Source organism: Nomascus leucogenys, chromosome 3 (genome assembly GCF_006542625.1).
Source record: "Nomascus leucogenys isolate Asia chromosome 3, Asia_NLE_v1, whole genome shotgun sequence".
NCBI lineage: Eukaryota > Metazoa > Chordata > Mammalia > Primates > Hylobatidae > Nomascus > Nomascus leucogenys.
Genome location: NC_044383.1, coordinates 113,372,427 through 113,397,749, shown reverse-complemented (window position 1 = coordinate 113,397,749; position 25,323 = coordinate 113,372,427). Strand labels below are relative to the sequence as shown.

General features: G+C 35.3%; 1 protein-coding gene across 1 annotated transcript in view; it reads right to left on the bottom strand.

Annotated features, from left to right (window-relative positions):
- RSPO3 (R-spondin 3) overlaps positions 1–25,323 on the bottom strand; it is a 78,668-nt gene that overhangs the window by 39,627 nt on the left and 13,718 nt on the right. The window contains exons 2-4 of the mRNA XM_003255673.4: positions 9,060–9,251; positions 7,327–7,473; positions 2,454–2,651 (exon numbers count right to left, since the gene is read on the bottom strand). Coding sequence (XP_003255721.1) covers positions 2,454–2,651; positions 7,327–7,473; positions 9,060–9,251 — 537 coding nt within the window. The remainder of the gene's footprint in view (positions 1–2,453; positions 2,652–7,326; positions 7,474–9,059; positions 9,252–25,323) is intronic.

Below are 25,323 nucleotides of genomic sequence, written 5' to 3'. Positions count from 1 at the left end.
AAATAAACAACAAAGAGAGAAGTGATTTTCTTCCTACCTTTAGTTTCTAGGCTACTTAAGAAAAGTTTTTGACAAACACCTTGAAAAATAAACGAAGAAAAATAAAAGTAGGACTAAATCTGGAAATTAATTGTAAATGTGATTCATATTTGCCACTTGTTAGTCTATATTTTATGAAATTTGAAAAAATAAAACACCTAAATTTTCTAGTGGTATCAACTTCTCTTTGTAAATGTAAAATGTCACTGTATCCTCAGAGGGGAAGAAAACAAATCAGAAAGACACTTTTAAGCTAAATCTTATGTCACAGGTTACTATTTCAAACTTCTTGTGATATTATTTATTTTATCTCTTTCTAAATGAGATAAATGCCAGTTTTAACAGCTGACATTTTCAATGTTAATGTTTAAGTCAAGGGCTACCAAAATATACTCTACTGAAAGATCACATAGATCACATTCTCAAGTAAAAGAAATAAAATGTAATTGGAATCGTGATTTAATTCTGCTATTGGATAACTTTTCTTCATTTATATTTTAAAAGGAATGTATACTGAATACTGATTAATAATGTACAATCTTTGTGAAAAGAATGATATGAGCAAAGACCACCTGTAAGTCATTAAATTTTAAAGAAATTTAGTAAACATAAGTAAATGTACGGCAACGGGAGCATACCAACAAGTAGAGTGATGAAATATTTGACTTCCAAATCCAACTTTTAAAATCTAAGATGTTTTAAATTAATTGGTAACATATGCCAAAAGGCCTTTTTCACTAGCCAGCTTTCATTCCTTAAACTAAATTTTAATCAAAACCTCCTACAAATTTACAAAAGTTTGAAGTTCTCTTTAAATAACCCATGTCTTCAAGAATTTTTTCACATTAACTACTTGATTAGAATGGCAGAAACAGGTTTTATAGCTTTTAGTGATGGCCAATTCTTTTGGCATAATGGATGTTTCTTTGCAAAGTACAGGTGACCCAAATTCTCTTTTGTATAAGCAATGTTCAAGTTTGCAGTGTCCTCTTCTGTGTTCCCTTTAAACTAGTTCACACGTCTATAATCTCCCTTACTCTATGATGTTGTGATTATCTGTTTAAACATCTCAACCTTTCACTGGACTCCGGTGTACATTCACAATAGAGAGACAGTACCCCATTCAGTTGTGAATCCTTAGGCCCTAGTACTGTGCATAGCCATAAAGTAAGAATATAATAAAACTATGTTGAATGAATAAATGAATGAAATAAGCTAGTAAATGAATGAAATAACCTAATAAAGGTCAACTATGGAGAAATAAGAAAGGTCAACTACAGAGGCAATCAAACTCCTTTGGAATTAATTGAGAAGATCATTTATAGACTCACCAGGTAACTACCAATAGTTACATAAAACTACACTATTTGTAGGAAGTGGTGCTGAAGACATTAGTGAGAAAGATAGAAAAATTATATTTTAAAGATCGGCAACTGAGGGTCTTCTGGCTGGAAGTTTATTCACCCTAAAGGATCATATTATCAAATTGTATATTTCTCCTTGTTGATTTCATAGCAAATTCTAATAGTTAATGTTGATGGAATAGGTTCTGTAATCTGGTCTATAAAATTAGTGCAATATGAAAAGAAATCTGGAGACAAATGTCATTAATGATTTTGCTATATTTATAAAATGTGGCCTTGGTCATTTAATTCAAAATAAAGTCAGTATTAACTATACTGGCCAGGTATGGCGGCTCACACCTGTAATCCCAGCATTTTGGGAGGCTGAAGTGGGATGATTGCTTGAGCCTGGGAGTTTGAGGTTGCAGTGAACTGCGATAGCACCATTGCAATACAGCCTGGATGACAGAATGATATTCTGTCTTTAATTTTATATATATATATACACACACACACATATATATATATACACACACACACATATATATACACACACGTATATATACACATATATATATACACACACACACATATATATATATATATATACACACACACACACATATATATATATGCTTAGCTACAAAAGCTTACCACTACATTTCACTACTTTGGTTTGCAGGCAGTGAGGAAAGGAATGTTTGATGGCAGTGTTTCTTTGTCTTGTTCTTGTAAATATCATTAGACTTTGTAATTATGAGACTTCCCAAAAGTTTTCTAAGTACTAGCAAAGCAGATTATAGTAAAGATAATGCCCTAAATGCTTACAATACAGCCTAGTTCATCATAATTCAATTAGCACACTTCTATAGTAAAGTTCTGACATCAGGCTCCATATTTTGGAATTACCACATCTATATTCTATAATTTAGAAGCAACACATTCTTGTTTGGTACACATTTTAGGATATTAGGCATGAAAGATAATGCCAAATGTTTCATAAGAAATAAAATGAAAACTGCAACAGATTATGAGGATTCAAACAAGCACATTTTGTTATTATGATTGTACCTCGTTCTCCCTTCTGACACTTCTTCCTTTGCACTGTACACCTTCTTGTCTCATTTGTGGGGAGACACAGGTTACCCTTTGCTGAAGGATGCTGTATTATTTCTCGGACCCGTGTTTCAGTCCCTCTTTTGAAGCCACATGTTTTTCCCTTCTTCGTGCATGGACTCCAAGGATTCCATTCACTGACCTCACAGTGCACTGAAACAGAACAGAAGAAACAGACTCAGCTGGCTCACAACCACTTTCACTATTGTTGAGTTAAAAAAAGATTTGCTTCCATCAGAACTTGCCCACATTTGAGAAGAAATCTTGCAGATCAAAGTCGGGCAAGATGACTTAAATATAAAACAGGAGAATGGGAAAGGCAGAAATTGAATGTTTTCAGTTTAGTACTCATTATTAGGTAAACTCATTTTTGCATTGGATTTCCTTTTTCTCTAGATTGATTAACACAGGCACTAACATTAATATAATCACTAAAATTGATCAATTCTTTATAATTTCCAGAGCACTGCTGCAATTGTTGATTGATCCTGACCAGAATTTGAAGAACAGTTGTTATACTATGTGCTAGAGAATTGATTCTCAAACTTTAGCATGCATCAGAATCACTTGGAGGGCTTGCTAAAACAAAAAATGCTGGACCTTTCCCCACTAGCCCCCACCAGAGTTTCTGATTCAGTTATCTGGGGTAGGGCTGTGAATTTGCCTAACAATACAGGTAATGCTGATTTGCAGGTACTGGGAACTCCTTTTGAGAACCTCTGTGTTAGGGAATGCTTGAGCAGAAAATGAATTCAGGTCTTTGGCCTACTATTTACTGCCTTTGCTTATGACATGTGCTGTTGTATGCTTAAATATTGATATCTGTTACTGAGTATGGTTCAGGCATAGCAGCATCTATTATATGTGAATTCTGGGTCAATTTCAGCTGACAAACTTGCTTCTAAAATTAACCTGACCAAGTAATTCCTGAGATGACCTGATGTACTTTTTCCAAACCTTCTTTTGGAGATTTGTTTCCTTTTTCTGTGTGAGTTTCTTTTTTTCAATAATGGCTTTCTCAGGTTATAACAGATTTTTGCACTTCTAAAGAAAATAAACATCTCAAGTTGCTATTATATTTATGTCCCTAAAACTTTCTAATGTATAACAACAGCTAGCAACAGTAACTCTTTCAGATGATTTAAGACTATCTTTCCACAAAAAGAAGTTTCCAGTAACCTCCCTTATTGCCTTCTGATTTAATGATTCCTTACTCTAGAGCAGAATGCTATCTCATAACAGCAGAGGCTGAAAGATAACTTAAATGTTTTAGAAATTTAAATCCATTTATTATACATTTTTCACAGGACTTTTCAGACACTTTTAGGTCCGTGAGTGCAACACAGAATTAAATGGAATTGATTAAATACATGACTTTACGTTTCTGTGAAATGAAATGAACTTTATTGAACCATTTTAAAATAGTCTTCATGCTCAGTTATACCATTACAATTTTCATTCAAGAATAGAGTAACTAAGTCAATTAATAATATTATAATCTCTTGCTGGTTATGGACATTATCTTCCAGCATCTCATTCTGATATTAACCATTAAAAAAGTAGTGTATCCTTAGCATTACAAAAAAAGGCACCTCCAAAAAAGCAAATGAGAAGAGGAAAGTCAATGTTTGTGAGCTGTCACTTTGTCCAGTATTCATTTAATTCCAGAATTAAGAGGACTGAATTAGAAAAAATGATCTGATGTGCAAGTGACCAGAACTTTGGTGCTCTTTCATAATAGCAAAAGTGGTCTAAGCAAATGTATACTTGGACTTCAGAAAAACGTATTTAAAAAATTACAGCTTAGGTAATTATTAGTTTATAGTCAGAAGATGAAAGGTTTTATAAATTAAATTCTAAGGACAACCTTAGATAGTTTCATTGGAGGAGGGAAAATATTCAAAACTAATAAGTTTAGGTAGTAAAAAGTTCTAATGAGACCAGAAAGTTAAAACACCATGAGATGAGGTGAATTTATCTTAGAGAAACACTGTAGAATAAACCTATAATGTTAGCATCCAAATAATATTTCCAGGAAAAAAATGAAAACCGAAAAAAAAAGTGCTAAAGACAACACTAAAGTTTATATAAGTTCTATTCAGATCATTTAATCAACAATGTAGAATAGAGGCACTCCTTTGTTAAGAGATAGTTAAGAAAAAACAGAATATTCGCCTTCTGTGTTCCTCCTAGCTTCTGTATTAAGAATATCTTAAAACTGGAAATCTTTAGCTATTCACTAATGAAGCAAATGAAGCACATGTCTCATAAAGGTAATGAGCTCCGGTCCCTGGGAATGATTGTGCTGTGGTTGATCATCAGTGTAAGATGCTGTAAAAGGGATTCCCAAATTGGCAAGAAAGTTGAATAGGATGTCCTACTAGTAGTGACTTTACTGGTCATTTTGCTCTAATTCTTGTTGACTAGTTGCATGGTTCCATAGAGAACATAGCAAGGGAATGTCCCTTGCTACTCAGTCCTTGAAGTAAGATATATTCTCTCTGTGTTTCTTGAACAAATCCAACTCTCTAAGAGAAGCAGTGAGGGTGACAAAATGACAGTGCAGAAAGGAAGCAAATATCTGGAGCACAAAGTGAAAAGAATATGTTCTCTTATAAAATTTGGTTCAGTGAATGTTTCTGTTTCATTTGACCTGCAAACCATGGAAAGCGGATATACTGTGACATATGTCTTTCATTCCAGCTCTATATGAGGGTGGCATTTCCTCTGTTTATGACCTTTCCTCTTAATTTAAAATCTCTATAGAAAACCAGAAATATGGTGTGGATTTTAGCAATGAGAAAGACACATTCTTTCTATTGGATGAGTAGTGGGAAGCTAAAGTCAAGCTACTAATTACAGCACTGAAAATAACTTAAAATGTTTCCTTGGGGTCACCATTTTGGCTCTCCGGATCCTAGTTTTCATATTTGTTAAAGGAACAGGCTTTAATATTCCTTTGTGATATAGAAGCAGGTCATCATCTTCCCTGAAATTCTGGACTGGCCTAAAGGCATGGCAGGTGTAGTGCCTGCAGGCTAGGCACCATATGATGGGAGACATCTCTTATCGAGCAAACAACCGGAGCCAGCCCTGAACGAAAGTTGGTGATTTGTGTTACTACAGTGTCCTAGGTCATTTGCATCTGTTAAAAGAACCAAGCTCAGTAATTGGTCTTTGGACTGCTAACCTCTCTTCCAAAATATATAAACTTAAATGTAATTGTGTTAAGAAATAAATAGTCTTAGTCTTACTAGTAGTATAAATTACCAGTAAGCTTTAAAGGCAAATCCAATAGTGCCAAGTGTGAAATGATCTCCCTGACAGAAAAGCATTAATACATTTAAGGTAAATAGCCTTTCCAGGACTGAATGTTACACCTTCAACAACTGAAAAAATCTAAATATGTGCCTTTTTTTCTGGGTAGAGAAATGTCACAAACATTCTGCAACTCATCCTGAATTTCTGCTCTTGAATATTCCACGTGATTTCTATTTTTTCCAGTGTTTGGAACATATTACCTCTAATCATCAGCCCTCAGGACCTGTAAGAAAAAGAACTTGAAGTGCTTTCTTTTGTACTTTTTACCCTATTCCTAAGTTGCTTTTTTTTCCCATGTGTTTTTACAACTAGAGAAGAAAAAATTTAACCAAAATGAGCCTCGAACTGTTTCAAGACCGTTGTTTTCCAGATGCTTCTAAAATTATCTTTAAAATATCTATTTATTTTATTCTATCAAAAACATTGTTTAGAAATAAAAGTGCTACAGTGGACTTGAAATGGTGAAACCACCACTTTAGGGTTATTACTCCAGCACTTTAGATTCTACGGGATCCCTAAGATGGGGCCCCAGGGGAGTCCTGGAGACTATCTTGTACTGAATCAGGAGGGCAGTTGTGTGGATATGCCAACATCACCGCAGCATCAAAGGTTCCTGTAGTTCTTGCCCAGGGGATTTTGAGATTTCCTAGGCTATTTTCCCATTTGGTTCAGCATCTGCTTCCCAAGTGTTCATCAAAGTTGTAGCTGTAGTAGCTGCACAACGTTTAAAAGAGGGAAAATATAGCCTGACAGTGATCTGTTATTTAGACAAACAACTTGTCTGAGGGACCTCCCCTTCAGGAAATTTGGCCTGCAATTAATCAGCCCCAGGGACAGTCTCAATCTGTCAGTTTGAGTAAGTCCACAATCCTTTTTATTATGTATCAATACCTGTGCAAGCAGAATATTTCAGTATAGCAGTGTGAGAGAAAAAGAGTGAGATTTTAACTAAATCAATTCCAGTTCTCTAGGTCTTTGATCCATTTACTGAGCATTAATGGGCTGTGTCAAGAGAATATATGTTCCCGACTTGGAAAATAACTTTGGTCATTAGTTGAGATTAGACCTAGGTGTTTTATGAAACTGTTGCTTTAAGGTAAAAATTAAGTTCAAGACATATATGTATGTCACATAACAGATCACTGTCAGATATACATATGTGTGTCTTGACTGAATGTTTACTTAAATAAAATTCATTAACTAATTTAAATAAAAATTCACTAAACAATAATAAAAATAAATCTATCATAAACAGAATGGTTGAAACAATTATCGATAGTCCATAAGAAATAAGGAAGCACCTACTGTATTAAATTGTACCATAATACATACTAGATAAGGTTATGAAAAACACCTTTAAGAGAGTATCTTTCTAAAGAAGGATGGAGACAGCCTTTAAGAGATCTCAGCCCAAGAACCTTCAAGTTCTTCTGACAAAGGACTTTGAAAAGCACCTCCATGGAGACTGACATTATCACTTACTCAAATTATTACAGGTTCTCCTTACCAATATTGACACACTCCATAGTATGGTTGTTGGCTTCCAACCCTTCTGGGCAATTGTCAAGGCACTTTCCAAGGTGTAAGTAAAATCCACTTTTACATTTTGTGCAGAAATTTTTGTTGAAACAGGTATCACAGTCAGCTTTGCATTCTGAAAGAGAAAAAATAAAGAGAAATATGCTTGCATTATGTTCTCTTAACTATTGGTCCAGTTCTGCATGTGTCAGACACAGCCACACACAACTTTAGTATCAAATAAACATCTGAAGTCCAAAATTGTTTTGTTAGACTGAATTCAGGATTCCTCCACAGTGATTTAGTTGAGGTACATTGGTTATTGATTTTAAAATCATTGTACTGATTGCCCTATGAAAAAATCTTTGTTTTTATATATATATATAGCCAAGAATATTTATAAGATGAAGTATCTGTTTATATTAAGTGATAGTGAAAATGTTTCATCAGAACCTTAAGAAAACATACAAAGGATATTACCTTTGTGTCGTTCTTGAGGGCTATTGATTCTTACAACAAATATTTGATTGCCTACTATGTGCCAGGTATTGTTTTTTATACTGGTTGACAGCAATGCACAAGAGGAGTAAGAGTCAGGCTTCAGAAAGTTTACATCTTAGGAAAGGAGATACAGTAAACAATAACAATAGTTCACCCTTATATGGCGATTACTGTAAGCCAGGATTGCTATAATGCTTTACAATATTATTAAGTTATTTAAAGTTTACAACAATCCAATGAGGTAGTCATTGGTATAATTTCATTTTACATATAAGGAAACTGAGGCTCACAAAGATTATAAAACTAACCCAGGACAACAGATCAGACTGCTTTTTGAAACAAGGCAGTCTAGTTCCAGAGTGATAAGTGCTCTGGAAAACAAAACAAAAAAACAACAGCAAATGGTGGGAAAAAGAGATGGAGGGTGGTTGACAAGGAGAACAGGCTGATTATTTTGGATAGGATGATCATGGAATGTCTCTCTGAGAAGGTGACATATGAGGAAAATCATCAATGAAATAAGACAGCCAGCTATGCAAAGATGTGGACAGAAAGCTTTCCAACTGCTAGAGCAGCCAGTGTAGAACACAATTGCAAAGGCTTGAGGTGGGAAGATCTTACGAGAAGGGAAGTGAGGCTGGTGCAAAATGGTTGAGGGGGAGTTGTAGGAGATGAGTTTGGAGAGATTGATGGAACTACATATGATATTTGAATAGAGTGGTATTTCCTAATTTACATTTTTGAGAAAGGTCCCTGGGTCTGCAGTGTGAAAAATAAGTTTTCAGGTTCCAGATGACAGTACTCCCAATATTTACTTCCAATTGATAAATAAATGTTTCAGTTGCTCTAGAATCTCTCTTGAAGTCAAAATAGCTGAAATGATTCGGCAAGTTAGTCAATACTTAGACTTTGTGTTGATAATGGAAACTCAGATGGAATTGAGGCTTGCAGTACTTTTCTATAGGTTCAATGAGCAATAATCATATTCCCAGCCTTTGCTTTCTTAATTAAAAAGAAAACCAAAACATGAGTGCTTTTTTTGTAAGTTAGTGATACAAATTTTCTGGTTCTGAGGGTTAAGTCCAAGTATGGTTTAGCCTAATTATCAGATAAACATTATCATTTACTTAACACTGAATATCACAAATATATTAGAGGCCATTTCAATCTGGAAAAGTCACCAAAGATGAGATAAAAATACAATTTCGTGTAGGCACTTACTTGTACACTTATTTATATCTGGATATCGAGTTCCATAATATCCACTTGGACATGAAGAGAGACATACTCCAATCTGCTTCATGCCAATTCTTTCCAGAGCAAAAAATAGTCTGGGCTTACATGACAAACATCCATTGTAATCTGAACACGTTGCACAGCCTCCTTGGCAGCCTTGACTAACGTTAGGATGCACTGTGGAGACAAATGTAGAAAGACATTATGAAGGTTAAATCACAGATATAAAAGTTAAATGACATTTTCTGGGCAGGATATATGTTTCCTTTCATTAGCTTTCAATTTGTTGGTAATGGGTGAATGAGGTGGGATTTTTTTCCTATCTTTTTTTGTGATCTTTTATTTCCCTTTAGCATATGTATTGTTTTTAATTTCAAAGTTCTTAAAATTGAGCATTTGAAAAATAAGAATATACAGCCTCAAAGGACTTATATATTTATGTGTGTGTATACATATTCTCTTTATCATATAATATATATTGCATAATTATGTATAACTAATTATATATATATATATATTCTCTTCATATATATAATATCCTCACTGAACTAGCACCCTGGGAGATTGGGGACTGGTAATTTTGTGCTCATTTACACAGTGAAATTAATACACATTTGCTTTGCTTTTCATTTATGTAATGGAGGATAAGCATATGTTTCTAATTTCTTCAGTAAGTAAAATAATGTACACTAGGGCTTAACTTGAGTAAGGACACTAAGTTTTATAATATCTGTTTTGAACTATGGTGTATTAGAGAACACAATTTTACTTTTTGATCCAATGCAAACTGATGCTGAAACTATGTTAACTGTTGAGCACCCCACAATCCCTTCATTAAATATTTCTTCTCACACGAGCTTAATAATTGCCAGTTCAAATAGATATAATGGTGAAAATGTGATACTTATCTCACTAGTGTTTCCATGTGGATCATATATGACTACTGATGGTAATTTATGTTCAATATTTTCTCTTTTGGAACTGGTGTCTTACAATTTCTGTGCCCTCATCTTCTACTTACTTGAGTGAAATGTATATTTGGTGAGAATGGACCAGTCTACCTTAAGAATCACTGTTACACATATTCCAGGGTTTCCAAGAGTTACCAGTGTGTGAGTTAAGAGTGTTCATTAGCAAGTCTGAACAAACAGAAATGAGTATTTGGGAGACTCATGTTTGCTTAAGATCATCACAACTTTAAATCTTCTTTTGACTATTAAATAGTCACCATCACCTCTGCATGAGCTGGTAAAAACTGCTGACTAACGGGCGTTTCTCATATAGCTGGTGTTTAGGATGATTTCTTTTCCTAATGTGTTCTCCACTCAAATATATTGCTAATAGCTTTATTGTCCTTTGAAGATGCCAAAGAAAAAAAAACATAATCCTTAGAGAAAGACAGATTGATGCACAGGAATATAAAGGCATCCCAGTGTATTTCTGGCTTCTCTTGTTGGTAGTAGAAGGTGTAGGCTCTGATGGACCTTAACATTATTTAATCTGTCTTTACAGTGACGTTTGGTTATTACTAAGTTCTTTACCACAAAAACAAATCCCTCCAAGCTTAGTTAGAAGAGATACCTATAAGACCAAACAGCCTTACCACAGGGGTGCACGGGTTAGTTACAGAGAGGTCATTCGGTTGACCAGCATCCTCTGCCTGTAGGAAACCATCCCCGAATCAGCCACAGGAACCACAAGCAGCTCATTCTCATTCCAAGACGTTTTGTAAATAAACTAAGGAAATGTGTGGGGGAAGGGAAGTCTGCTTTTCCTGTGCATGCTCCTCTGTGGGGGTGGGGTAGTCACATAAAGTGGCACAGGAGGTTTAGACATTACAGGGCCTGGGGGACTTGTAAGTGAAACTACTTTCCAAGTAACAGGGTCATTTTTCATGCCAGTAACTCAGCATTGGTGACTTACAGAAAACGTGTACATATTGTAAGCTTGCAAAGATGCTGAAAAGGAAAAGGGGCAAGAGATTTCCATGTGTTCGGAATCTATCATTATCCATTTCAAGAAGCGAGAGGTGTAGATAAAAACTTGTAAGACCTTTTCATAGAATCGTCTATAGAAGAGTGGACCTCAACTTGAAAGAAAAGTGCTTCAAACTCAGGGCACTAAGAGACTCTGGGTTTAAGAAAGATGGACCATATTGGTCCATGCCAGTCCATCCCTATCTCTGAAATGTGGCTGCTGAAAGAAAACACACAATTCTAATTTTATGTATTCTGAAACTTTTGCCAATTATGATATAATTTTAAATATATCAATTATTAATATAAACATGATTTACATATTCAGCGTTTCAAAAACGGACATTCCTTAAGATAAATTTTATTTTAAAAACAGTTTTTGAATGTTTGGAATATTCTTCAGGAGGGAGCTTTGAATAAGTCTCATGATTGTAACTGTATCCACTGAAATTATGAGATGTGCCAAAATACCTTGCTTGATTCCCTCTGTCTCTAGAACTTTTACTGATGAAATGCAGCACAGTCAACATTGTGCTACAATAATTCTTTTTACCTTTTTTTTTTATATAATGACTTCCTAGGCAAGGGTTTTTAAAAATTTGATTTTTGAAAAAGCAAGAAAGACCTAGTTGTCCCAACTTGCAATAAAACTTTATGTTTTAATCAGTGAATTTTGAATATGGGCAATGAATTTTGAATATCAAATGATGGAAAACCTTATTTCTTCAGGAAGGTTTAAATGCTGGCTGTGGGAAGAGAGGGAAATGGAGACTGTGAAGCTCAGATTCAATGAGTCTAGATTTTTTTTATGTTTATGTAGTGTAGTGACAGCTTTCTTGAATGCCATATAAGGATCATACAAATTACACAGTCAGTATTACACAACTAAGTACAAATTTCCCAAACTTCATTTTAAGGCAAGAGATTTTACTTTTTATATGGAAACCACAAAAAACTTTGGTCTATATTGACTGTAACAACACTTTCAGCCATAAAATCTTGTGATTCTGAGACAGAAAATAGAATTTTACTTTCTCATGTGTCTTTCTTTTTATTCCCCATTCAATATTAACTTCATTTTGCATTTCTAAATCACCTTTTTCAAACAATATTTTCCTACTATTATTTGAAGTTGTTGGTGGAGAGGTAGGGAAAGTTTCACAGAATCTCAATGTTTGAACTTAATCTTAGAAAACGAGTTGGAGTTTATCAGTACGTAAGTGGCCATGTGTGGCTAGAGAAGGAAAGACCACAATGACCCAAGCTGGGAAGGAGACTGGCATGAGTTTGATGCAACTGGTGCATAAGTATTGGGGAATGAAGATATGAGGAATAACAAGAAGATTGGAAGCATAAAATAGATCTAGATTACAGAAACTTTTGTGAGATAGGCCAATGAAATTCTTCTGTAAACATAGGGTGTTTCAATCACACCAGTGATTGAAATATAAGATTTGAATTGGAAAGGAAATTTCCCTGGCAGTGTGACAGGCATGCAAACTAGGAGCAGAATAATGTAGTAGTCGAGGTAAAAGGCTGATGATAACTTAAAGTACAGGAGAGGCAATATAATGTAGTGAGGAAGGGATGCATGTTTCAAGGTTATTTAGGAGGTGGTACCAACCAAATATAGTGGCCAATGGCATGTAGGCTGAACAAGAAAGAGGATTTGAAAAGGTGTGTTTCTAGGTCCAGCCAGTGAATAGAGAGGGGAGGGGCAGTAAAAGGGCAGTAAAAGCCTGCAGTTGGAGGGTAGGGCATGGTGCATAGAATACCGATGTTTAAAAAGATAAACCTGGCTTGGAATCATTAATTTTGCAGATTTTATGAAATATCCTGAGAGTGATGTTTAATAGATGGAGCTTACTTTGGAGTGGCTGTTGGAGATGTACACATGAGTCTCTGATGGTGGCTACTTAATTAGGAAAAGCATGGGAGCTACTGGGCCTGGCATGGTGGCTGGCTCATGCCTCTAATCCCAGCACTTTGGGAGGCCAAGGTGGGCTGATTACATGAGGCCAGGAGTTTGAGACCAGCCTGGCTAACACAGTGAAACTCCGTCTCTACTAACAATACAAAAATTAGCCCAGTGTGGTGGTGCACGTCTGTAATCCCAGCTACCGTAACTGCTTGAGCCTGGGAGTTGGAGGTTAAAGTGAGCGCAGATTGCACCATTCCACTCCAGCCTGGGTGACAGAGTGAGACTCTGTCTCAAAAAAAAAAAAAAAAAAAAGTGGAAGCTACTGAAAAATTACAGAAAAAGAAGACATCATGCAAAATTGGGGACATTTGGTAAGAGAACAAAGTGTATTATCAGCAGCTTTAAACAATACTTTGAATTTCTAGGTCACTCACTGTTGCTTTCAAAGCATACTCAAAAGCTAAATTAACTGTGGTAATTAGGATATAAGGTAATTAGGATATAAGTAAGTAGAAGCTATCATAATCATTTATTTTGAAACTTCAAACTTGGACTCAAAGGAATGCTGTAACCTGCTAGAAAAATAGTGAGTTTAGATCAGAGGTGAAAATAGAGATCTTTGATATCTGGTAACTATATCTTTATATATAAGTAAACTTTAGATGTGTAATGGGGGTAGATATGAGTGGGAAAATGGGCAGAATTCGTAGAAACTTTAAATTGGGACTTTCTACTAAAAATGTGTCACATACACAGTGAAATTAATATGTCTATCCTTAGAATTAAGAAAGAGGGAACTATTATTTCTTAACTTGTTTATTATGGTTAGTTGTACAAAAAAGGGTGTACACTGATACATAACTTAAACCTACTTTCAGTGTCTGAACTGTCAACACTCCCTGAGTAAGAAACTTCAATTTCACTATCTGTTAAGAAGGCTTCCTACTATTTGATAACCTTTAACTTGTGATACATAACTGATGCAACCATTCCTAAGAGACTTGCTATTATCATAAGAGTTAATTCAACTTTGATAAAACATCCAGAATACAGAATTTTAAATGGAGCCAGAACATTTGGTCAATATACAACCTTTGGCTACTTGTTTTCAGTGTTTATGATGTATCAACTAATGCAGTATTGGGAACTAAATTCTGTTTCTGTGGCAATTTAAATGCAAGCTTTAAGCATTTGCTTTACGTTAATTCACTTCTAAAGCTCAGTTACAAATGTACTAACATCTATTGTAAGTTGTCCTGTGAAAAAAATCCATTATTGCATGCTGCCAATTACTGCTGATGATCATTTATTTGTAGCTAATTTCTAGAAATGTAAATTTTAGTAGACTTTAGACTAATAAGACAGGTTTGACTGAGTTGTAAAGAAGTGCCAGATACATAAAAGTAATAAAGATTTTATAATCTAATTAAAAATTAATAAATTCACAAATTTGATCTAAGTTATTTTTAACAACAATAAAAACATCATATAGAAAGTCTCTCCAAAGCATACTTGTCTGCACAACATTCACTGCCTGTTTTTCTGTATGCAGTGGCCTTAACAGACAGAGTAGAGAGAAGAGACCAAATGAATTCTATAATCAAAGTTTTTTTTACATCTGTCCTTTCCGCCATGCCTTCTCTTTTTAGAAGTGTGGTCACATTGACTGTACACTTCCTGAGGGAAGAGGCCTCATGGTTTGATAATTTCTTCTTCTTTTTTCCTCTATAGATTCAGGAATTTGAGATAATTCCCACCTTCTATTCAAGGAAGCTATTTATTGAATAGGTTCTCAATAAAGTGTTTTTGATTATTGAAGGAATGAACACAATACACATAAAAAAGCTATTTTTTTAAAAAATAATAAATATGTTGTTAGGTGCAATGGCTCACAACTGTAATCCCAGCACTTTCCTTGAGCCAAGGAGTTTGAGACTAGCCTGGGCAACACAGCAAAACCCTGTTTCTACCAAAAAAGAAAAATTAGCTGGGCACAGTGACACATGCCTATGGTCCCAGCTACTCAGGAGGCTGAGGTGGGAGGATCCTTTGAGCACAGAAGGCCCAGGTTCCAGTGAGCCAAGATTGTACCATTGCACTCCAGCCTGCATGACAGAGAGAGACCTTGTCAAAACAAAAAAAAAAACAAAAAAAAACCAGAAAGAAAGAATAATAAAAATGTTAAAGTAGTAAATATTTAACAGAAAGTATCTATAATAATTTAAGTGGGCTATGCCTATGAATATCTGGCAAAGAAATCAAGTTGCAAATTACATAAACTTTGAATGCTTAATTATGAAATCAATCATTCAAAGTGAAGTAATAATGGTTTTTTTATGTGTCATTTACTTCAGTAATTCATTCCCTTAGAGAAAATGTGGTGATTTTTCTTGCCTAAGTTAGGACAACACATTTCTACCATATCTTGGGACTTGATTATTATGGAGTCACATTTAAGTTTGGAGTAATATTACATTTATTGAAAATTAAGAGATGTTTCCCGATTCCTCTGGAATGTTTGGCAATGTTCACTTTAAGAAAAGTCTAATGTTAAAAATTTGAATTATTTGGCTGTCTCTCTAAACTTGTGCCCAGTCAACCCAAGAAAATATTCAGAGTCAGTGTTTCTTATTTGTTCATGTGTTAAAGCTCGCAAGTAGAGCCGACAATGGCTAGGTCTCCACAACCATTTAGGCAACTTGAGAAAGTTAGGTATAGATAGCAAAATATAAACAAAAGATTTTTTGAATAAATATAATTACTTATTTGGATACAACACTCCTTTTGGATTATCAAACTATGATATTTGGGTGAGTACAGGTTTATTCATTATTCTTTTTTATTGATAACTTATTGAAAGAACCAGATATTTATATGTCCAAATATATACAGACCCTGCCATTTTTGAAATACTGTTTATCATCTGATGGTTTTAGGGTTTTAATATACCAATGTTTTAACCATTAAGTAAATTAAAATTCACCTATGCTATTTAAATATACATATTTAAATATGTGCACATATGTTTGTATGTGTGCGCATGTGTATATGGATACACACACACATGTGTGTGTGTACATACATATACATATGCATGCATGCATGCCCACACACACCTACATGCAAATTCTATTGGTCTTTCATCAAACTCAAAAGTACATACATTAATTGAACTTTAACAGCTAGGATAATAGAGTCTCCTGTATCTTTTATCCTACTAAATCAACATCTAATCTGAAAGTTTGTGCCTACAACAAAGGTTGACAGAATTCCTAAGAGTCTCAGAGAGGAATGTCTTCACCAGCTGCTGAATACAGCCCAGTTGGTACGCCACCATTATTATTATGTGGGGAAACATACTGTTTTTAATGGAAATGGTTTCTTTGAGAACTTGGAAAATCTTTCTTTTTCTCTTACTGAATAATAATTTCCCGAAGGGAGTCTAATATTTATATTCTATAAATACTTTAAAATAAAGCCACAGCAATAAAACAAACCTAACATTAAACAGCAAATAGCTAGGCTTTCCACTAAAATCAAGTCAGCCCAAAATATTAAGAAAATGGCTAGAAAATGATGGTAGCTGTAGAATTCATGAAATCTAAGATATGATGAATATTTGGGAGCTCAAAGCCAACCTGGTAACTGAAGGCTATGCTTTGCCTAACCACAGCTAGTCCAAAATCAGGACTAGAAATGAAAGATAGATGATGCAAGTAGGCTTCACTGTATATGGATACACTGTGGAAACTATGATTAAGGTTTTCAACAAAAATTTCACCCACAGTGTGCTCAACATTTCACGTGATGCAGGAAAGGCAGGACTGAATAAGAAATCCAGTTCCTGAAGACATGATGTTCATCAGTTAATAAGTAAGTAAACAAGGAATCAAATGATTAAAGATTGTAACGAGTGTTGTTAAGGCAACAAACAGGTGAATAAGGCAGAGAATAACTCTGGGAAGCTTCCTTAAATACATGTCAGGGAAGACCCTTTAAGGCTACTCCTTAGCCAAGGCCTGCAGAATAAGGAGGAGTCATCATGCAAACCCAGGAAGAGTATTTCAGGTAGAGCACCAGCAATGCAAACAGTATAAAGCCATAGGAGAAGCTGGGCACAAGGAGCAACATGACAGGTACCAATGAGGCTGCAGTGCGTTGAGTGCTATAAAATGAGTTACAAAGGGTGGTTGGAGCCAGATCCTCCCATCCCTTAAGGGCCAAAGTAAAAAGCCTAGGTACACGTAGCCTCTGCGTTTCTAAGTAAATATTAGAAGGAAAGGAAAGAACACATTTTGCCTGATATAGTTACTTTAATTTGTGTTAATTTTATGGATCTTGGAACAGAACCAGCATCTTGTATTCCATGAAAATATGTTCTCTTTTTAACTTGTATATTAGAGGAAAATGCTCTAACTAGCAACAAACTTGGGGATTTACATCCAGAATCCAATCTTTGAAGAGGCTGTGCATCAATCTACATGTGTTTTGCTCTTGGGACTATCTCGTTTCTCCTCTGTTCCTCCCCATCTTTCTCTAGCAGTAATTTTAGTTTGCTTTGGGATTTTAATTTTCATTCTGTGTATGTGTGTGTGTGTGTGGGAATAAGTGGGGAGAAGTAAAAAAGTTATCAAATACATAAAAGGTCATAAGAACAAAGAAAGAATAAAAAGCAAAAAGATTAGTCTTGCATATCATCTTGTATTTTTCTAAATTCTTACCATTAGCAATGCATATTGAAACAGTCTAAATAACTTAGAGTAACAACACTGTGCTTTTTACTTCTAATTTAATATTGCTTTTAGTATCTTAATATTATGTTCTTTAATTCCTTAAATGAATTAAAAATCTATGGACTAATTTCAAATTTGATGCTTCAAAAGTAGTAAAAACCATATGAACTTTCCTGTGACCAACCGACTAGCTACAGTTGATGCTGCTATTGAAACTGTTACAAACTACTCACAGAACCAAAAATAAAGAGGTGTTTTTTTCCCTAATCGCAAGTAGAAAAATCCTTTGTAAAGTGAATGCACTCTGCTACGAGTGTAAAATGTAAGGTACTGAATCAATATCCCCAGCTGTTGCTAAGAGAGGGAAAGCCTCCCCTTCTCCAAGTGGCCATGTTCCCAAGTGGAGGTGAATAGAGGACAAGAGGGGGTGGATGGGGGTGATGAGACCCAGATTCTGTAGAGAGCCAGGACCTGTTGATGAGTTAGTGGGTGGTAATAACAGCGTTTTTCATGAGACAGATCCAACAGTGTTCATCCAACAGTGGGAATCATTATGTGCTGTGGTCTGGCTGAGAGAGGCATTCCTTTTTTTTTTTTTAAGGTTAGAAATAATTAGAAATCAACATAAACAGAAAATGTGATAGTTTAATGGTAATGAATCTGCATGAGTGGTCCATAACTACTAACTTCACATTCTTGAATGAAACAAACTTCAGTTTGTGCTAAAAACAAACTCCACTTTGTTATATTATGAATAAACTTGGATATTTGTGCTACATAGCATGCTAAAGTAGCATATCTGATGGCTGAGGACTTAGCATAAGTAAACAGCAAGTGAGAGACTTGTGGTATTTCAACAGGCACCAGAAGATGTACAAATAGTGAGTATACCAATTTTAAAAAATCCAGCTTTATGTATCACATATAAAATTCTGAGCAAAGAAAATAAGTGCTTTTTTTCCCTAGATTCACAAAATTGCTAACAGAATTGAAGAGGAATATACATGCACCTTTGTAAGTATGATGCATCTTTATACTTACGTGCATGGCTCCCTGCATTGTGACCTCATTCAGAAATGGGTCCTGCACACTTCCTAGAAGAGCACAGGGACAGGGTGAAGAGGTACCGGCTCTGCACTCATTTAGAGTCTGGTTTTGAACCCTAGTTCTCATGTTTTCTAGCTGAGTTACCAATATTTATTTTTTATCCAGTTATTCATTTAAAAAATTAAATTATTCAACATCCACACAGTGTTCTAGTAGGTGAGCATACAAAGATGAATATAATCAATTATCTGTTTAAACGAATTTCCAGTCTGATTATATATTTAGACAAAATTTGTTTAATTTGTTTGAGCCTAGGCTTCCTCATCTGTAACACTGGAATATCTGCTTGATATATATTTGAGAGGATTAAGTGAGATGCTGTGTAAAGTGCCTAGGACTCTCATAGGCAATAATCAAAACCATAGGTATAAGACACTTTGTTTAACTCAAGAGGCACTAAACTCATCCTGTGTTATCATCATCCATATTTGAAGCAGTGGGCAGCTTTATCCAATAATAACTCTTAGAAAAGAGGGCATATACTGAGGCTTCTAATACAGGAGGTGTGAGAAGCTTGGGGAACCAGAAACTCACTAACAGTCATAGAGAGTGGCTACTTTTTAAGGACCATAGACACAGACTTTAACAGGAGTCACAAACATCCGGGGTAAGAAGACCTCTGAGGCACTAGCTGCTCACTGAAGACACACACCTACTTAAACAGACTGAAAAAGGTAAGATATGGCATAGAAATGATACCAATATGGTACTGAGAAACCAAAGGTCTGTATGGTACAGAGAAACCAAAGGTCTAAGGATTCTAAAACTTTACTGTGTGTAAAAATGGCCTGGATTACTTGTTTACAATGACGAGGTAAGATGCCACTCCCAAATATTTTGATTTGGAAGTGAATCTAGTGGATTTAGGTAACTGCATTGATAAGAAGCATCCCAGGTGAATCTGACGAAGGTGATATAAATACCACACTTTCAGTATTACATTATTATTATCTTCATAAATAATTGTTTATTCAATGATTACTGGAAGCAGTCTTCTAGGTACTGATCATACTGAGAGACAAAAGATAGTCTCTGACTCAAGAAGCCTACAATACAATTAATAAAATAATACTTTAATATTCTAAAAACCATAAATGTATAGACTAGAATTTTTTTGCAACAAATTAAAAGGCAGGAGCAATTATTGATAATTGAGCTATCTAAAGACTACAGAGAGCAGTTAGGAATGGTTATGGAACTTCAAGGGAAAGAAAAACTGAGACAAATGGAAAGGGAGAAAGAGGGAAAATGTTACGAACAAAATGCTTTATGTAGGAATACATACATAATATCTGAGAGGATGGTGAATTTACCTGTGGAATTTAAAGGGCTCTTGAAGCTCTTCCTTCTCCCTTAAATTTGCAGATGAGAATATTGAGATCCATATAGTCAGCTTCCGGCCAATAGAATCATAAACTTTGGGAACTTTAGAGGTATCTAGTTCAAACTGCTTCCCTGTAACAGTCTACTTGATTATGTCTAGTAAAACAAATATCATGATACTTGGGGAAAGCCCATACAATTATCTTATAATGATATTTATTTACTTATTTATTGAGATGGAGTCTCTCTCTGTCACCCAGTTTGGAATGCAGTGGCACCAGTTCCGCTCACTGCAACCTCTGCCTCCTGGGTTCAAGCGATTCTCCTGCCTCAGCCTCCCAAGTAGCTGGGACTACAGGTTCACACCAACACGGCTGTCTAATTTTTATATTTTTAGGAAAGACGTGGTTTCACCATTTGGCCAGTCTGGTCTTAAACTCCTGACCTCAAGTGATCCGCCCGCCTCAGCCTCCCAAAGTGCGGATTACAGGCATGAGTCACTGTGCCCAGCCTGTAACAACATTTATTAATACACATCTCATTCTATCAAAACTCAACCATTTCTCTCAGAAAGTTCTACTACCATAGAGAACACCCAGCAAGTTTTCTGCTTTTTCCTGAAGACAGTTTGCCAAACAATGCTTGATGCTCTTGCTTCAGTATCTCCTCCCCACAATAAGCTCATTCATGGGTATTCAAATGGGACAGGACGTTAAAGATCTGCCAGTTCACATTGTCAGCTAGTAAGAATCTCATCTATAATAAAGATTTCCTGTAATCTACATGCCTTTCTTGTCAAATCCAAAGGAATTATACGAATAGTAGGAACTTCAGGGTAGATATATGAGAACTGTGGTAGTGTGGGAAAAGTCATAGAACTGTAGAAAAACAAAACAACTATCCCCCTACAAGGACTTTGAGGCTAAGTTTTGCAACTTACCAGCCTTGTGATACCATACAAATCACTTACCATCTTTGAGCTTTAATTGTGAAATGAGTATGATAACACCTGTTCTGCCCATTTCAAAAGGGTGAGAAAAAAGTCAAATAAGACTATGAGAAAGTGTCTATATGCTGTACAAAATCATATTAATGTACATTATTGCTAATAATGGGCAAAATGATACTTTTCCAGCTCAGGATCAGATTTGAACCTTCCTCATTCCCAGGAATAGAATATGTTTGATGAGGAAACGGATAACTGTGTTTGATGAGAGTACGACATGTGTAATTGGTTTGTTTTTTAAAATTGTGCCTTGTCATGAGCCATCTTAGTTTAGGGCAACAGGTTATTGTAACTTTTTAAAGTTTGGCATATCTTGGAGTAAGGAAATAAAGAGACTGTGAAGCAACTCCTCAGTCAATGAACAGATAATTCTCTCCAAAAAGGCAATTATTAAACACATAAGAAATCAGATTGGCAGAGGATCCACAGAGCCCTTCTCTGGAAGGTCAACCCTTGGAACCATCTGCTGTGTAGCATTTGGTATTACAGAATGGCCACAGGAGTTATTTCTACTCTTGGCTCCACTGCGAAGTGACTTCAGTGAAGTCACTTACTTCTCTGTTCTCTCTTTATCTTCTTCAGTAACATGAGTGGTTTATGTTGCATATATAATTCACAAAAATCTTCCTAGCTATTAAAACTATTGTACACTTAATTGACATGTGCCTTTTTTTTTTTTTTTTTTTTTTTTTTGAGGCAGGGTCTCAGTTTGTTGCTTAGGCTGGAATGCAGAGGCATGATTACTGCTTACTCCAGCCTCAAACTCCAAGGTTCAAGTGATACTCTCACTTCAGCCCCCACAGTAGCTGAGACTACAGGTTTGAGCCACCATGCCCAGCTAATTTTGGTATTTTTTGTACAGATAGGGTTTAGCCATGTTGCCCAGGCTGGTCTTGAACTCCTGGGCTCAGGAGATTTGCCCTCCTTGGCCTCCCAAAATGCTGGGATTACCTGTGAGAGCCACTACATCTAGTCGACATGTGCTTTTCTGTTGTAGCAAATGGCACCATGAAGATGCTACAGTGAGAAATCTAGGAGCCCTCCTTATCCTTTTCTCCAATCACCTTTCTTACAGATTCTACCTCCCTGATTAATAGAGTTCACATCTTCCCATTTCCTACTACTACTACTGCTACCATTACCAATCAGAGGGATCTTTTAAGAACAATAGTTGTGATTTTTTTTTTTTTTTTTTATGGATTCTCACTCTGTCGCCAGGCTGGAGTGCGGTGGCACGATTTCGGCTCACTGCAATCTCTGCCTCCCGGGTTCAAGCAATTCTCCTGCCTCAGCCTCCCGAGTAGCTGAGACTACAGGCATGCGCCACCAAACCCGGCTAATTTTTTTATATTTTTAGTAGAAATGGGGTTTCACTATGTTGGCTAGGATGGTCTCCATCTCTTGACCTTGTAATCTGCCCAACTTGGCCTCCCAAAGTGCTGGGATTACAGGCGTGAGCCACCATGCCCAGCCAATAGTTGCAATCTTATTGGGCCTCTGATTTAAAAACAGTTAAAAAACTTGGCCTGGCACTTCCTCAGTAACCTTTCTGTCAAGTAGTCTGGTTTATTTTCTCACACCCTCATGTTTTGTCTAATGAGGTATTAGTAGTTCCATCTCAGTTGCAAAGATAACTGTTTTTCATTTAAACCTCCTCTGGCATTCTCTTTTACAGGCTTAATGAAAAGCAGAGTGTATTGGGGAAAGCTATTCATTAGGTCAGAAGATCTAGATGTACAGTTTAGGTTTACCATCTCTGACTGTGTCATTTTGATCTGTTCCTTAGTTGTTTTCAGCCTCAATTTCTTTATTTATAAAATGGAATAATACCTCATGAAATTGTTGTGAAGGTTCCATGAGATAAACATGTGGAAGTAGCTGGTAGTATCCTTTCTTTACTTAAAGACCTTTACAAGTCAGTGATCACATACCAAAAAGAATTGAATCAAGTTATTTTCAAGACTCTGAATTTTGGCAACTGATATCTTTAAAGCTATCAACTGAGGTTAGGAAAGGTTATCAACAGAGTTACATAAGAATCCAAATAACTTGTTGACATATATTTGCCAAATTAGTGCTTTAAGTAGATTGACTTGTATGTTTTATGTGGCGGTAATGGGTTTACCATAAAAGGTTTGAAAATGCTTCAGAGAGATGGACAAAAAATGCACTGTTTTAAAACATACAATATGTTAGTATTTGGGAAAAGTAATTCCAGTTGATGAACTAGTGTGAAAGTTCAGCTATAGAAATTAGTCAATGTGCCAAAAATGGAAATTCACTCAGCCAAGCTATGCCACACCATTACAAGGCTTACTTAAAAATGCTAACTACATTTAAAGTGGACAATAGCATACTTCCTATGACTGTCACAAACGGCATGCTAAGTAATGAGTCCTATTCATTGCTCATAAATTTTAAGACAAGAAAATAACGGAAGGCCTAATAAATTCCCATGTTTTCAGCTAATCTTCCTTCCACCTTCCTGCTTCATCCCCATATGTGGTCTTGTTCAGCTTTGTCTCTGTTTCCCAGAGAAAAATCTGGGTAGGTATTAGGTTTATTGTAAACTAATTAATTTCCAACGCTATTTAAACAAATAAAAAAAGAGGTACTATTCGGCTTAGAAATGATATCTAAAGTGCTCTAATTTATCTTTAGCCAAATATTATTTTTTAAATTCTGAATTAATATTTTCTTTCCTTAACCACTGTGAAATACTACAAGGGCAAGTTCCAGGTGTGTTTTGCTCATTTTTGTAATTTTGGCACATAATAACTGTTTAATAAAGAGCTATTAAATAAATAAATGAATGTATGATATCGTAGTTAGTGCTGAGTTCAATTTTGATTTTTCCATATTTTTCCCCTAACAAGATTCCTTTTTTGGCTTGTTAGCTTTTTAAAAATATGGTCTAAAACTTCCATGAATGTGCAAAAAGAAACTTAAACTTTTGAATTCTAGCCGTAACTCAGCATTCTAGACATTTGGACGGACAACTATCTAAGGTTAGAGCATGCTGCAAAGATGAAAAGGGAAAGCTCATTGATCTTACTGTTGGAGGAGTGGACTTTAAGATCAGTTTTCTGCTTTCAGATGAATGAAAGATTATGAATTCATTTGTATAGTGGATACAGTCAAATCACAGACTAAATGATTTGTCTAAATTATATAGCAATATATAAATTAAAATCAATGTCTCTGCCTCCTAAGGTGGGATTTTTCTCACTACAGTCAAATCAAGAACATCTAGATTCTAAGAAGGTAATTAGAAAGACAGGATTATCTTCCAATTAAGTTTATAAAGTCTCTATTTCATATTCCATGGATCCTTTTTGATTATTTTCCTTGCTCATTTATAGCAAATACAGTATTTAAATAGGATTCAATTGGAAACTTAGCAGTGAATGACTGCCATTATGTTTGAAGCAAAACAAAAAGGAGTAAAGTTCCATTGCATATGTTTTAACATTATTTACATTGAACTTTTCTAAAATGGTTTTTCACAAAAAAATCTTAAAATTTAAAAAATCCTATGTCTGTAATGAGGAAATAATCTCTAGGTATTAAGAAGAAATCTCATACTGTGACTTACCAACAAAGAAATGAAATTAAGATTCATGGGTTCTTAAATTTTAAGGTAGGCCTTAAATCATTAAGGGAAGGAGGAAATATTAATTAGTCTAAATGACATATGCCTTTCCTAGTCAAGTATCACAGGAATCATTCATGCTGTAGCATTAATTTGAAATTCAGTCAGTGAAGTTTCTGAGGTTTTTAATTCCTTAGCTGTGTAATCCCCTAGTACACAATACACTTGAAAATGCTGTGCAAACAGGAACGCACAGAAAGGGAACACTGGTTTGCTTTCACCTCTTGAGGCCTAGGGTACTACCCTGTTTTAATAAATAATATTCAATATAAGGCTTAGAGCTCAGCAGTTATCCCTTTTAGTAGTTTTTGAATAATAATAATATGGATACCAGAGCTTACATCAGATCGGATCTCAGATATGTTACTTCATTTTGGTGAGAATTTGGAGAACTAGCCAAGAATTGCATTTGAACTGGCATGATGATAAGATTTGTAATTGCCCCCATTTTTTTTTAAGCCATTAAAGCACCAGTAGTCAGTTTTTACTATTTTTCAATTTAAATGAACTCATTTCCCTTATATCCTGTTC